The sequence below is a fragment of the Myotis nattereri genome, assembly GCF_964212035.1.
Source record: "Myotis nattereri genome assembly, chromosome: 8".
NCBI lineage: Eukaryota > Metazoa > Chordata > Mammalia > Chiroptera > Vespertilionidae > Myotis > Myotis nattereri.
This window is the reverse complement of record NC_138083.1, coordinates 2776210-2790256: the sequence shown is the minus strand read 5'-3', so window position 1 is coordinate 2790256 and position 14047 is coordinate 2776210. Positions and strand designations below refer to the sequence as shown.

General features: G+C 58.5%; 1 protein-coding gene and 1 pseudogene across 2 annotated transcripts; both read left to right on the top strand.

Annotated features, from left to right (window-relative positions):
- The first annotated feature begins 3002 nt into the window (after positions 1–3002).
- On the top strand, positions 3003–3417 carry LOC308523091 (DNA-directed RNA polymerase III subunit RPC7-like; annotated as a pseudogene). Its single transcript has one exon. The product of its transcript is annotated as a DNA-directed RNA polymerase III subunit RPC7-like (transcript).
- An 8225-nt stretch (positions 3418–11642) lies between these two features.
- Positions 11643–13052, top strand: ABHD16B (abhydrolase domain containing 16B; the record flags this gene model as incomplete). The annotated part of the gene is made up of 1 exon (XM_081098008.1): positions 11643–13052. The coding sequence occupies one exon, from the start codon at positions 11643–11645 to the stop codon at positions 13050–13052; it is 1410 nt and encodes a 469-aa protein (XP_080954134.1).
- Between the last annotated feature and the right edge of the window lie 995 nt (positions 13053–14047).

Sequence of the window (14047 nt, the reverse complement as noted above, 5' to 3'; positions counted from 1 at the left end):
CTGGCCTTTCCTGGGCCAGGACCACTGGCCAAGACTAGCTGACCATGTGCTCACTGGTCTGGGAGTGAGGGTCCAGGAGATGCTTGAAGGCTGCAGTCAGAGGACTTCCTGCGGTTGCCACACCCGGGCAGCCAGGTCTGCGGCTGGTGACTGCTAGCTCCAGACCAGAGCACCCTGCGTGCTCGGGGAGACTGCAGAGTCCCTCCCTCCTCCCACACCAGTCTCATGGCCAACACAAGTGCCCGCTGGTCATTTGCTGGAGCTTCTGCTGACCTGTTCTAGTGACCTGCGCAGGAAGTAATGTCTCACCTAAAACAGCCTGTGAAAAGGAACCACCTCAGCACACAGCCCAAGTCTGGATTTGCCTCTGTTCACCTAAAGTTGAAATTACCAAAGGGAATGGTAAGCATAGTTAGTTACCACACAACCATCAAGTCCACTCCCGGGTGCCCACCCAAGAGAATGGCACCTCCGCCAAGAAGCCAACCACCCAAACCCAGCCCTCCCCCCTCCCAGCCCTTGCCTCCTCCCTGTCACCTCATGTGTTTTATGGCTCCTCCCAGGCTTTATGTCAGGGGTCCTCAAACTACGGCCCGCGGGCCACACGCAAGTACAAATATTGTATTTGTTCCCGTTTTGTTTTTTTACTTCAAAATAAGATATGTGCAGTGTGTATAGGAATTTGTTCATAGTTTTTTTTTAAACTATAGTCCGGCCCTCCAGCGGTCTGAGGGACAGTGAACTGGCCCCCTGTTTAAAAAGTGTGAGGACCCCTGCTTTATGTCTTCTTAAAAGTCAAGCTTTGTTGAAGTATAATTTACATACAATGAATTCACCAATTTCAAACATATAATTTGATGAGTTTTGACAAATGTATAAGTTATGTAATCACCCCTCTTGTGACACAGACCACTCCTATCACCCCAAAAGCTGCGGAGCCACAAAGCTCATCCTCTGGGACTCGAGGGCCACAATGGGTTCTTAAACTGGCCCGGAGGCCGGAACAAAAGCATGGATGGAGTGTTTGTGTGAACTAATATAAATTCAAAGTAAACATCATTACATAAAAGGGTACGGTCTTTTTTTCAATAGTTTTATTCATTTCAAACGGGCGGATCCGGCCTGCGGCCGTAGTTTGCCCACGGCTGCTCTGGGCCCTGCCGACCCGGTGTGCTGTCACAGGGGTCTTCTCCAGGACTTCCCGTACCTGAAGCCGCACAGCGCCTGGCGGCCCGAGGCTGTTGCAGTGCTCTTTGTGAGTCGTTCGCTCCTTTCTTGCCATCCTGTAGCAGCCCGTCTGTTGGTCCCTTCGCCAGGGCATGGACACGGGTGTTTCCCACCTGGGGCCGTCAGGACTCCTGCAGCTGGCGCAGGTTTCAGGGCAGCTCTGGGTGTGAGTGTCCACACCTTTGGGGGAAAGCCCAGCAGTGGGGCTGCTGTGTCGTCCATTGTGCTTCATGTTTTCTAAATCTTTTCACATGTTTGTCTTCGGTCTCCCCGCCACTGTGAGTTCCCCAAGGGCAGGTCCTCACCTGTGTTGCTTGTTGCCATGACCACAGCCCAACAGGATGTCCCAAATAGCTTCTATTTTTTATATATTTAAGGCCCGTCACCTATGTCGAGGTGCGGGGGGGTTCCCATATAGGTGCTGCACTAAGCGGGACATGCACAGGTGGTCTGGACCATCTGCTTGAGGCTTGCACCAATACCTTCTGGTCAGACACTTTCACAGAAACAGCACCGAGATCTGAGCCGAGCCGGAGAAATTACACACAGACAAACAGGTTAGATGCAAGCACACAGGGGGTTTATTTACCAGTTCCTGACGGGTCTCAGATGCTGGGAAGGATCCACCCAGCGATGCTTGCTGACACACACAAAGGGGTAGACGGCGCCTTTGGCTGCTGGCTCTTTCCTCGGTCGACAGTTAATTGGGCAGAGTTTCGTGCTGGAAACCGAGACATGAGCACACACAGGTCCTCACGCTCTGGCGACAGGAGAGCTGTGCACTGCTGGGTCGATCAGACTGTCTGATTATATACCCCTCTGTAGGTGTGGTCTTTGTTGGTGTGTGTGTTATCAGCGGCTGCCATGTGTGGATCCACCCGGGGTCTGCTAATCTATGGATGTGTACAGGCTTTGGGCGTTCCCATCAGATAGGTTGTTTACCAGTACTAGTGGGGTTACAAGGGTGCATTCTTGGGTCTCACACAGTATTCCTATATCTAACATTAGGCACTATAATAATGACTATAACGGTCCACACAGGGTTACACGCTTTAAGTCTTACATTCTAAGGTCCTACCATTAAGTACCATAATGATTACTATAACACAGGATTCCTCATGGAGATATATTCTTGACAGATATCTGTCCACTGGTGAATGAGTGAAGGATGGTGGTGCCTCTGATGGTGGACTTGGGTGATACTGATGGGGAACTGAGGTAGCGAGGTGATGAGCAGAATGGGGATGCTGGGGAGGTGCTGCCATGATGGACATGGGCATCTGTAATGGTGAAGGCTGGGAGGCCTCCTTTGTCCCTTTTTGGAGATTTCAGGTACCAATGTTACCCAGGAGCTGCCTGAGTCAGTGAGGGCTCCTCCCCTCCTTGGCTCTTGTCACACCTACGAGAAAGAATTCAGATGAGTGACAGAAAGCAGTGCTGAAGCAAGGCGAGTGAATTTATTAAGAACACACTCGGCAGATTCCAGGTTAGCTGCAGCCTCGGCTTCGCGTGGGGGAGGGGCGGCAGGGGGTTCTCATTGGATCTCTGAAATACCCAGGCCTCTTCCACCACAGCCAGCCAGGGCGGGGGCGGGGCCATGGCCAGCTGACCTTCAACATGGAGGCCGTGGGCATTGGGAAGGGGGATGCTCTGCCCTCACCCACACTGCAGCCTTCTCCACTCTCCCCCTCTCCCCCCAACAGTTCCGCCCCATGCCTCTGCCCTTGGGAGAAGGGGAGTATGTCCTGGCGCTGAAGCCGGAGCTGCAAGGAGCCATGAGACAGCTCCCCTACTTCATCTGGCCAGCTGTGCCCAGGGGAGGTGTGGAGCGTTACTCAGACAAATATCAGATGTCAGGGCCGACTGACAGTGCCATCAACTGGAACCCTGATTGGCGATGTCTGCCCCAGGAGCTAAGGATCCTAGTGAGGAAGCTACAGGAGCGGACCACCATTCTACATCCAAAGAGACCCTCCAAGACCACAGAATATAGAGGAAGCAGTACAGAGACTAGAGACCCTGGAGAAGGAGGTGGAAGAAGCAACTTCAGAGGAAGCTGAGAAGGAGGAGAAGGAAGAGGAGTACGATGAAGAACACGGAGAGGGAACTGATTACATCAGGTCATATTTCGACAATGGAGAGGACTTTGGGGCTGACAGTGATGACAATGTGGATGAGGCTATCTACTGAGTAGGGACCCTAAACAGCACCTTGGACCTTCACATCTTTCTGATTTAGGTACAGAGAGGCACTGTCCCTATTACTTGGTTTTGTGGACAAGATCTTTCGCTCAGTGTCCAGACAACCTGTTCAGTCTACGGTGACGGAAATGGAGAATGGCGACAGACGGCTCTTTCCTACCCTTCCCCTCCCTCCACCTTGTGTCACTTCTGAGATCTTGGCGAAAAAGCAGAGGGCCAGTGTCTACTTGTATGAAAGGGGGAAAGAGGTTGAAAGAACTGGAACTGTTAGCCTGAGACAGCTGTGCACATGCCCTCACCCACTTTCTATAGTTCTTGTGGGGATAACTGGGGGTGGGAGCAATTAGGAGGAGTAAGGCCAGCTTTATATTTTTAAGTAAAAACAATTTTTTATCTGTCAAAAAAAAAATACACTCAGCATAAAGCACAAGCCGGCAACTCAGCTAGTCTGAGTGCCCTGCCTGGTAGGGGTTCAAGGATTATATACTTTTTAGCCCTATAGGTTTCAAGGTCCCCCTTTTATTTATTTTTAATATATTTTATTGATTGTTTACAGAGAGGAAGGGAGAGGGACAGAGAGTCAGAAACATCGATGAAATATCGATCAGCTGCCTCCTGCACACCTCCTACTGGGGATGTGGCCGAAACCAAGGCACATGCCCTTGACCGGAATCAAACCTGGGACCCTTCAGTCCGCAGGCCGACGCTCTACCCACTGAGCCAAACCGGCTAGGGCCAAGGTCCCCCTTTTAGACTGTTGCAGCTTTCCCCAGAATTTAGAGAACATCTGGTGATTTTACTGTGGCAAGTCCTAAGACTGCTTGACTTCTTTGTTCAGTGGGTGAGATAAACTCCCCCATTTTTTCCCCTTCTCTTCTTGCCCCAGCAGCTGTCCATCCTGCCTAACGTTCTCCCCTCAAGTGATACCATCCAAATGCTTTTGGAGTGTTTATTTGTCCCCAGACTTCACCTGTCCTTGGGTGTAGCTGGCAGAAGTCGCATTAAGTGGGTCTTTGTTCTCTTTCCCAGGCCAGGGTGATGGAAGCTATGTATTATCAGGTTAGGGAGGAGGGTATAAACCATTTGCTCTCAAGAGCCCTTGTTTGGGGAAAGATAAGGTCTTTCGATTCACAAGCTGGCTGCAAGTTCCCCCAAACGATTTAGCCTTGTTAAATTTTCTTGTCTCAGTTTCCTCAGTCGCTTGCCCAGGAATTTTCCTAGCTGCTTACTCTCCTGCCTCACCAACATTCTACACTCACTGGGAGACATCATGTGGGCCCCTCTTCAAATGCCTCCTCCTCTTTACCTTGGAGATATGCAGCCACCCACTCCGTCACATCTCGGAGCGCACTGTCCTGAAAACCCACACCTACTTGGAAATGGTTTCCACCTTCTCCCTCTGTGGCCACAGCCCTCAGCTTGCCCAGAGCTGTGGCACCTCACCAAAGCCCCCGGCTCCAGGAACAACCCTTTTTTCTCCCAACACGCAGCCTTCCCCTCTCTTTGGCTTCCTTCTTACCCAGTTTAGATTTCATTTTTTTCTTTCAAATATACAGGAAGTATGAGCATTTCTGCCCTCTCATGGCATCACTTGGAGAAACCCCAACCACCCACTTTCTCCTGCCAATACCTAAGCCACTGCTCACTGCCGGGAAAGTCACCCCAGGAAGACTGGTGCCACCAGAAAGCCTCCCCTGGAGTGGACCCTCGACACCCCAGGTCCCCCATGTTCCTCCAGGGCCACTCTGCAGTGCTGCTCCCACACCTGGAAGCGAGGGCGACCTGTGCGGGCACAGCTCTTCTGCCTTCTGGAGCCTTCCCTCCAGCCTTAACACTCCCCACCCGCTCTTCCGCCAGGAGGCAGTGATTTCTCTGAAATGCAAACGTGAGTCTGGAACTTTCTTGCTAAAAGTCTTTCTGGTTTCTGAGAAGTAGCTTTCTTTCAACTTGCTCACCCATCTACAAAGCCTTACCCCATCTGCAGCCTCATTCCTGCCCACCCCCCTCGGTGCCCCCAGCTTCCAGCCTGGTTCTTATTCCTCCAAGAGGCCAAGTTCCCTTCTTCGCCAGCGCCTCCCCCGGGGTCAGGCCGCCTCCCCACAATCTAATTCCTACCCATCTTTCTGTTCTCAGCTACTGGCCCCTCTCCTGCCCTCCCCACCTCCAGGTTGAGGGCTGCTGGGTTTGTTTCCTGAAAAGCCCTCCCTTGGGTAAGACCCTGCTTATGCTCAGCAAGCACCCTGGGGAGGGACAGACACTGGTGCTCAGCCCGGCCTGGCCCCGCGGCAGGCTTCAGTGACTGCGATTCTTGTTGGGATGGCAAAGGGAGAGAATGGAGGGTCAGACAGTTCAGGTCATCTGTGCAGGGGATGACTGAGGGAGAAAGGACTACCTTCATCCTGTCCTCCTTGTGTCCATGGCAGGAGACCAGCCCAGGCCCAGGAGGGGTCAGCTGGGCAGGGCCCAGCCTGAGGGATCAGGAGGTTCCTGCCCTGTGTAGGTCCCAAGGCACCCCTGGGACTTTCCAGGGGACTGTGCCCGCTGACCCCAGACTTTGCTGGGGGAGTGGGCAGGGCACAGGCATTTCCTGCCGGGCCTCCCTCCTCCCCACCCCAGGCAGTGGCCCTGCTGCTTCCTCCCCCCACCGGACCTGGGGCTTTCCACACAGCCCAGGCTGCTATTTTTAGCTGAGGGAGAGGGACCAAATCCTGGCCCCACTGCCTCACCCGCAGGAGCCTGGGCAAAACGAGGGCTGGGGTTGGGCCCCAGAGGCTGCGGACACAGTCGCCTGGCAGCCCCTTCCTTTCTCCCACTCAAGTCCCCACCCCCTACACACCTGGGCAGCCAAGGTGGTGAGCACAAGGCCTCCTGTGGGGTGGGCCCAGGGCCTGGGTGGGCTACTGCCCACTTCCTGCAGCCTCACCCCTGCACTTCAAAGACGGCTGGCGGCCCTGTGGTCACTCCTCAGCTCCCACGCAGCCAGCAGAGGGGCCGGGTGAGCACCAGCTCCTGGCAGCTGAGTCGGCTCCAGCAGCTTCAAAGCAGCCAGGGTGGGCAGCCCTGCGGTCAGCGTGGGTCTCCAGCAGGGTGGAGGCCTGAAGGGGGCGTAATGGGCTCTCTCCTTTGCTTCCTCCTCCCCCCTCACAGACTTCCTGGGTGGGCTCAGACCCAAAGCCCTGATACTTTCCTGGTCCCCAGAGCCTGTCCTGGTGCAGGGGCCCCATGGGGTGGTGATGTTTTCTCATCGGCATGATGTGGGGGTCCACGTGGGGTCACCCTGGGGTGCACCCCATTAGAGAAACCACAGGAGCCGAGGTGGGGCACCCCTCCCGGCCCTCAGGTCCCAGGCTGGGGTGAGGCTTCCTTTTCTTCCCTTACCTCCTCCCTTCTCTCTCCACTCTTTTTTGCCTGAAGACCCGGGGCAGCCGGGAGGGGCAGGGACAGAGGAAAGAAGGGCTTGCCTGTCTGGGCCCGCCCTGGAGTGACCCGGCTCCCACCGCCGCGGAGGTGGGCTGGACCTCGCGCCAGATCCCCAGCGGTGGGGGCGCAGGGCTGAGAGCAGCCGCCCAGAGCTCAGCCGACGCCGAGAACAGAGCGTGCCTGTGAGCCAGGGGGTGGGGGAGGGAGCTTTCGGGGTCCCCTGGGGTCGGCTCCGGGACAGTTGCCGTTTTTAATCTGTGCAGGAGACGTAGAAGGAGCCGCGATGGCTGTAACCTAGATCCGCTCAGCGCAAGTTCGGGAGGTGCCGGCGGTGGGGCCCAAGGACAGCGGCTCCTCCAGCTGGGACCCCCGCGGGGCAGAGGGGATCCTGGCCCTTCGTCCTGTCCCCGTCGAGGTCCGCGGTGGCCTTGCAGAGTCCCTCCCCGTCCGCGACGGCTCTCCCCTCACCCCAGCCCCCACCCCATCCACCCTGCGCAGCCGCAGGGCCCGGGCTCCCCCGACTCAGGGTCAAGCAGGAGCCCCACTCCTGAGCCTCAAACCCTGCGCCAGGCAGCTGTCAGCCCACGCCGCCGGGCAGGCAGGCCTGGAGGTCACCCCCTCCCCCCACATCGGCCCTACGGGACCCCCACCCACCGCTTTCCTCTTTCGGGGTGACGGCCGACCCGGGTACTGGGAGGGGCTACGCAGAAATGCCCGCCCCGCCCCTGGGCGGCGGCTCCAGGCCCCCTCCCGTCTCCCCAGGGCGGCCGTGCGGTCTGCCCCTTCGGTGACACCTTCCACCTTCCACGCGGCCGCACCATCTTCTCAGAACAGTGGATGGTTCCACAACGTGGAGGGACCAGGAGAGGTGCGCCCCCCTCGCCCGCCCCCTGGGGAGTCAGAGCGTTGCCAGGAGAGGCTCCTCCGGGAACGCGGGCTCGCAATGGGCGCTGCCGGCTCGAGCTGGGCGCCTGTCTGGACCCTGGACGGCGCCCCTTTCCCTCCCCAGTGCGGGTGTTTGGAGTCCCACACGGGCGAGGAACGCGGCGGACCCCGAGACCGGACTTTCTGGCGGAGGGGCGCCCACCCTTTCCGTGCGCTCCTCCCTTCCTCTCACCCCTCTGCACACCAGAGCCGGGGCTGCTCTCTGAGATCCAGGCCGTGGTTTCTAGATGGCCACCACCCAGCGCCTGGCGCGGTCGCACAGGTGAGGGGTCTCCAAGGGGCAGGGAGCAAAAAGTGGGGCGGATCGCCTGCCGCGGGAAGGGCTTCTGGTGCCGGCCTTGTCAGCAGGTCGGGATCAGTCAACATGCATTCAACTATGGACCACAGGTACAAAAAGCACCAGCTGATCCGTTTGCGGCTGGACCAGCACCCACGCAGGACTCAGGCCAGCACGCGCTTTTGGAAAAGCAATTCCACCAGATCTCCTGGCCTTGGGCACACACACCCCTTCCGTTCCGGCAGGCACCAGGGGGGCTCATGGCAGCTGGGGTGCAAATAATAAAATGACCACCCTAGTCAGGACTTACGTTGTGGACGTTTGTAGGCAAAGAGGAAAGGTGTGAAAGGGCACATCAGGACAACATTTCTGGGTGCCAGGGAGGGCCCGAGATATCCTGTCTCACTGCATGCTGAAGAACAAAACAAGAATTAAGCACTCACCAGCCACCAAACCTGTGCCGGGTGTTCCAGTGGTAGCAGGGATAAGGCCTGGCTGTGAGTGTGCCCAGCCAGGTGTGGCAGCAGGGGTGGCAGGGACCCTTCCCAGTTCATGCATGGGGTTCTAGGACCATCCCAGGAGCCTGCCATGGCCTGCACTGGAGTCTATGAAACGGTGCACCGCCCAGGGGACGGAGCTCAGGGAACTCAGCCCCCATCAGACCAGCTGCAGGCCTCTTGACCCCAACCCGGACTTGACCCTGACGATGGATGCACAGTGTGAGGAGAAGCTGAGCCCGGCCTGCAGGGAGGCAGGAAGAGGGCCTGGGCATGTACCACACCCCCCCCCAACCCAACATCCTTGAGGGCGCTGGGTAATTCTGTGATTCCAGATGTTCAGCAGCTGTCGTGGCCATTTCCGCCCCTTCTCTGACCCCACATCCGTCAGGAAGCGTCCCCTCCTGTCCTCAGGCTCTGAGCCAGCCCCCATCTTCCCAGCTCCCCGTTTCCTGAGCAGAGGCGTTTGAGCAGGCTCAGCTCCTGTCCCCAGCCCTGGGCCCTGCTCCTGGAGCCTGGGCCGCTGTGGTCAGACCTCCTCTGCCAGGGGCTGATCCTGCCCAGCCCCTCCAGCGGCTGGGACTGGTTTTCTCTCCCTCCATTCCTTCTCCAAGGTCGGCTTTGCAGTCTGCAGCATCAATCTGGGCCTCCAGGGGGACTGAGCAGAGCTGGCCTGGAGGGAGGGTGGGGAGAAGGCCAGAGGTCATAGAGCCCAGCAGGCTCTGTGGGGGTGGGTGCATACTTAGGTGTCTGCCTGCAGACACTGGGGGTGGGGGGTGGGGGGGTTGCCTCCTGGAACTGAGAACTGACAATTGGACATAGCCTCACCTTCTTGGAGCAGATGGGGGCATAAGAGGTCACTGCAGCTGGTCCGGTCTGGAGGCTCTTCTGGTGGGGACAGTGGGAGGAGGGCTCCCTTCCTGTCACATGCTTCCTGTCCAACAGAGCTGGTGGTTCTGGGGCACTCAGGCTCCCATGGGTATGGGTTAGGGGGGGGGCAGGGGGGCCGGTCAGGGGGCAGGCCAGACACAGGTCAGGGGCTCCAGGGGACCAGCAGCTCCAGCCTGCTGACTTCTGCCCCTCAGAATCCAACCCCCGCACCTCCCCACCTCCCCACCCTGCTCTTCCTGGGGAACCAAGGGCAGGTGGGCTTGGCTGAAGGAAGCCAGCAGGGAGACTGCCCCAGGAGGACAAGACTTCTGGGGGGTCAGAACAAAATGTGGCGCATCCCACACACTGTGTGGGCGATGCTCCAGGATCCCCCACATCTGCCCGGTCTGGCTGAGGATGCAATTAGCCCTCTGCTCTGCTGGGGTTACTCCTCTGGTCTCACAAAACGAGCCTGGAGCCTCTGCGTCAGCACTGGGCCTCCCCGGGCACCTGAGTTTATGAGGTTCCTGGGGAGTAAATGCCCTCCCCTCTCCCAAGGATTACACCTCCCCTCTAACCACAGGGCTGGTGGAGGGGGGAAGAGGGGTATTTAATGGGAGGAGGACCACCCATTCCCCCCCCCTACCTCCACCCATCCTTTGAGCCAGTTGTGATGCCCAGGGGGCTCACTCTTGGGGCAGTGAAGAGGTGGGGTGGTTGCAGGGCAGAGGAACTGGAAGGGGCCCGTTGCCCAGGTGCACCGTGAGCCCTGAGACACTATCTGGGCCTCAGGCCCTGGCCAATGAGCAGAGCAGCCCAATCTGGAAGCAGAGCTGGGAAATCTGGGTCTCTCCAGCTGGGGGTGGATGCAGGGGGTAGAGTTGCCAGATTTAGCGAAAACCAACCGACAAACAGGGTATCTAGTATGTCCCATGCAATATTTAGGACATACTTATACTCAAAAAGTATTTGCTCTTTATCTGAAATTCAAATTTAACTGGGTATTCGGTCTTTTATCTGGAAACCCTAGCGGACAGTCAACCCTCCCAACCCAGCCTCCTTGCCCACTGACCCATGCTGCCCTCCACCCCCTAAGGGCAGGAATGCTCTCAGCTCTGCTTCCCAAGTGGTGGGGCTGACTGGGTTGCTGTGCCTACGACCCAGACACACAGGGAAACAGAGAGGGCTACTGGTCCGGGAACCCTCTCCCCGGAAGGCTCTTGGGCTGCAGGAGGCTGGCTGGCTTTGCCAAATTCCTGTTTCAGGTCCAGGCAATGGTTGAATGAGGCCCCTGTCTGGCTCTTCCCTGGCTCCCTTTGTGGCCTCTACTCTGCCACCTTTACCCTCTGGTGGACTGGCCCACTCTGGTGGAGAAAAAGGGGAACCCACTGGAGCCTTCTAGAAAAGAGGAAGATACATCTTGTGGGGGCGGTTTTAGATGGAGGAGGGCTTGACCAGGGGCTGAAAATGAGGAACACTGACCAGGAAGGGCCCACCTGGAGAAGGTCACTGCTGTGCTGGTGCCTTTGGAAAGAGGATCCGGAACAGGCGGGGGTTTCCACCTGCATTCGCCCCTTTTCTGAGACGATAAGGTGTGGAGGGGTGGGGGCCACACCCCTGAGCACAGGCTGCCTCCCTGCTCCAGCAGGGCCCACCAGCCCATTGTCGGAGTTCCTGGGCTGCTCAGTGCACAGGGAGGGCTGGGGGCATCTAGCACAGGTCTGGGCAGGGAACCTCGACACCCCCACCTTATCCCCTCCACTAGCCCCTCCCCACTCCTACCCCCACCCCGCTTCTCCAGACTACTTTGTCTTTGCAAATGCTCAGACAGCCTGCCCCCAGAGCTGCTGGGCCTGCCCCGGCTCCCTTTACCTCCAGTGTGGGAATCTCCTGCCTCTGTTTAAAGAGGAGGTGGGCGAAGCAGGGATGGGGGAGATATAGTCAAGGAGGGCATAGGGAGGGCGTTTGTGTCCCAAGGGTGGGGCAGCACTTGAGAGCCTGGGAACCCTTTATGAGCCCATCACAGGGTGTAGCCCCTCCCCCCAGCAACAGTGACTCACAAAGCAGACTCGTGCAGATGCCACAGGCGAGGAGGCACCACCCAGGACAGCTCAGAGCGGTGCTAGCCCCTGCAGTGCCCGCTGGGCCCGGTCGGGGTCCCCGGAAACTGCGCATTAGGGTTCCCGCAGAGCAGCCTCGAGGCCCATGTGTATCGTCTGCTTCGTGAAAGCGCTGGTGCACGTATTCAAGATCTACCTGACCGCCAACTACACCTACAACTTCCGCAGCTGGCCCGTGGACTTCCGCTGGGATGACGTGGGCGCCCGTGCGGGGGGCGGCAGTCACCGCGCGCTGACATGCACGGCAGCTGCAGCTGGCGTGTGGCTGCTCCAGGATGCCGCGCTGGGCGGGGGCGCGCCGGGGAGGCCGCTGCACGGGTCGCGCAGCCAGCTGCAGTGCCTTCTGCAGCAGATCCGAGAGCTGCCCGGCCAGCTGGCCAGCTACGCGCTGGCCCACTCGCTGGGCCGCTGGCTCGTGTACCCGGGCTCCATGTTCCTGATGACCCGAGCGCTGCTGCCGCTGCTGCAGCAGGGCCAAGAACGCCTCGTGGAGCGCTACCACGGCCGGCGTGCCAAGCTGGTGGCCCGAGATGGCAACGAGATCGACACCATGTTCATGGATCGCCGCCAACACCCGGGCAGCCAGGGCCGCGGCCTGTGCCTGGTCATCTGCTGTGAAGGCAACGCCGGCTTCTATGAGATGGGCTGCCTGTCCGCGCCGCTGGAGGCTGGCTACTCAGTGCTGGGCTGGAACCACCCGGGCTTCGGGGGCAGCACCGGTGAGCCGTTCCCTCAGCACGACGCCAACGCCATTGACGTGGTGATCAAGTACGCACTGCACCGCCTGCGCTTCCCGCCGGCGCACGTGGTGATCTACGGCTGGTCCATTGGCGGCTTCACAGCCACCTGGGCCACCATGTCCTACCCGGAGCTGGGTGCACTGGTGCTTGATGCCACCTTCGACGACCTCGTGCCACTGGCCCTGAAGGTCATGCCCCAGAGCTGGAAGGGACTGGTGGTGCGCACCGTGCGTGAACATTTCAACCTCAATGTCGCGGAGCAGCTGTGCAGCTACCCAGGGCCGGTGTTGCTGCTCCGGCGAACTCTGGACGACGTGGTCAGCACCTCCGGCCATCTGCGCCCCCTGCCGTCCGGCGACGTGGAGGGCAACCGCGGCAACGAGCTGCTCCTGCGCCTGCTGCAGCACCGCTACCCGGCTGTGATGGCGCGTGAGGGCTACGCCATCGTGACCCGCTGGCTGCGCGCGGGCAGCCTGGCACAGGAAGCCGCTTTCTATGCGCGCTACCACGTGGATGACGACTGGTGCCTGGCACTGCTGCGCTCCTACCGCGCTCACTGCGAGGACAAACGGGAGGACGAGGAGGTCTGGGGACCGCACGGGCTCGCCTTCCCGTGGCGGGTGGGTCAGGGCCTGAGCTCGCGTAGGCGCCGGCAACTCGCGCTGTTCCTGGCGCGCAAACACCTCAAGAACGTGGAAGCGACTCATTGCAGTCCACTAGAACCCGAGGACTTCCAGTTGCCCTGGAGGCTGTAGCCTGAGCCCCCGACAGAACTAGCGTTTGTGCTTTTGCTCATCTTCAGGGCCTCAGAACCATTCCCCTCCCCACACCCCAACCAGTAAAGCTGGCTTGCCCTGGGACCCCAACCTAGTGTCTGGGAGAGGGTAAGGCATTCCCTGCTCCCTTTCTCTTCCTCCCTCAAACACTTGTGGATGTCCCAGTCTGCTCCCAGTTCCTAAAGGGAATGCAAAGATTAACCTGACCCAATTGATAGCAATGCTGTGTGGTGGGTGCCTTCAACACCTCAAAATGATGGTGGGAACACGGGCCGTGGGGCCTTCGGAGGTGCTGTTTACCCACCCTAAGTTACAGATGACTCAGGGAAAGCTGAGTGTTGAAGGGTCTGTACCAGTTGCCCCTGGCTGTGAAAGGACATTGGCATCTACAAAGCAGGTCTTAGCAGCTGGACCTTTCCTGGACTGTGACACTGCTCCATTGGGTCCTCTCCCTACCTCCACTCCTGGCTTCTACAAGAGGGGTTCAATGGGACCACAGACTCAAAGTAACAGGTGCACACCATGTGGCATGTAGCTGCTGGCCAAGGTAGTGTGGGCCCACTGGCCCATGCTCCCCGCCCCCCTCCTCTCTTGGTGCTGGCCCCTTCTCCTCCTCCGCCCTCCCCTCTGAGCCAGGCCTTGTTCCTAGCTCAGGGATGTAATACAGAACGAGAAATAAGCCCTCTGCTCACCACTATCTGAGATGCAGTCACTTCTTTACTGTCTGTCCTGAACTGTATGAAGCAGGGACTACTTGCTGTCCCCAGTCTGTGGGGTCAGGCTGGCCAGGGTGGGTTGAGCAAGAAACTGGAAAAACTGAAAAAGTCAACTGGGGCAAACACATAGTTGACAGCACCAGAGCGGGACACGGCCATGATGCACCCTGGCAGGTACAAGCAGAGGTGGATACATAGGTGACCTAAAGTACCAGGAAGATGCCTGTGGGAGGTGAGTTTTGAGCTGAGTCAGGAAGA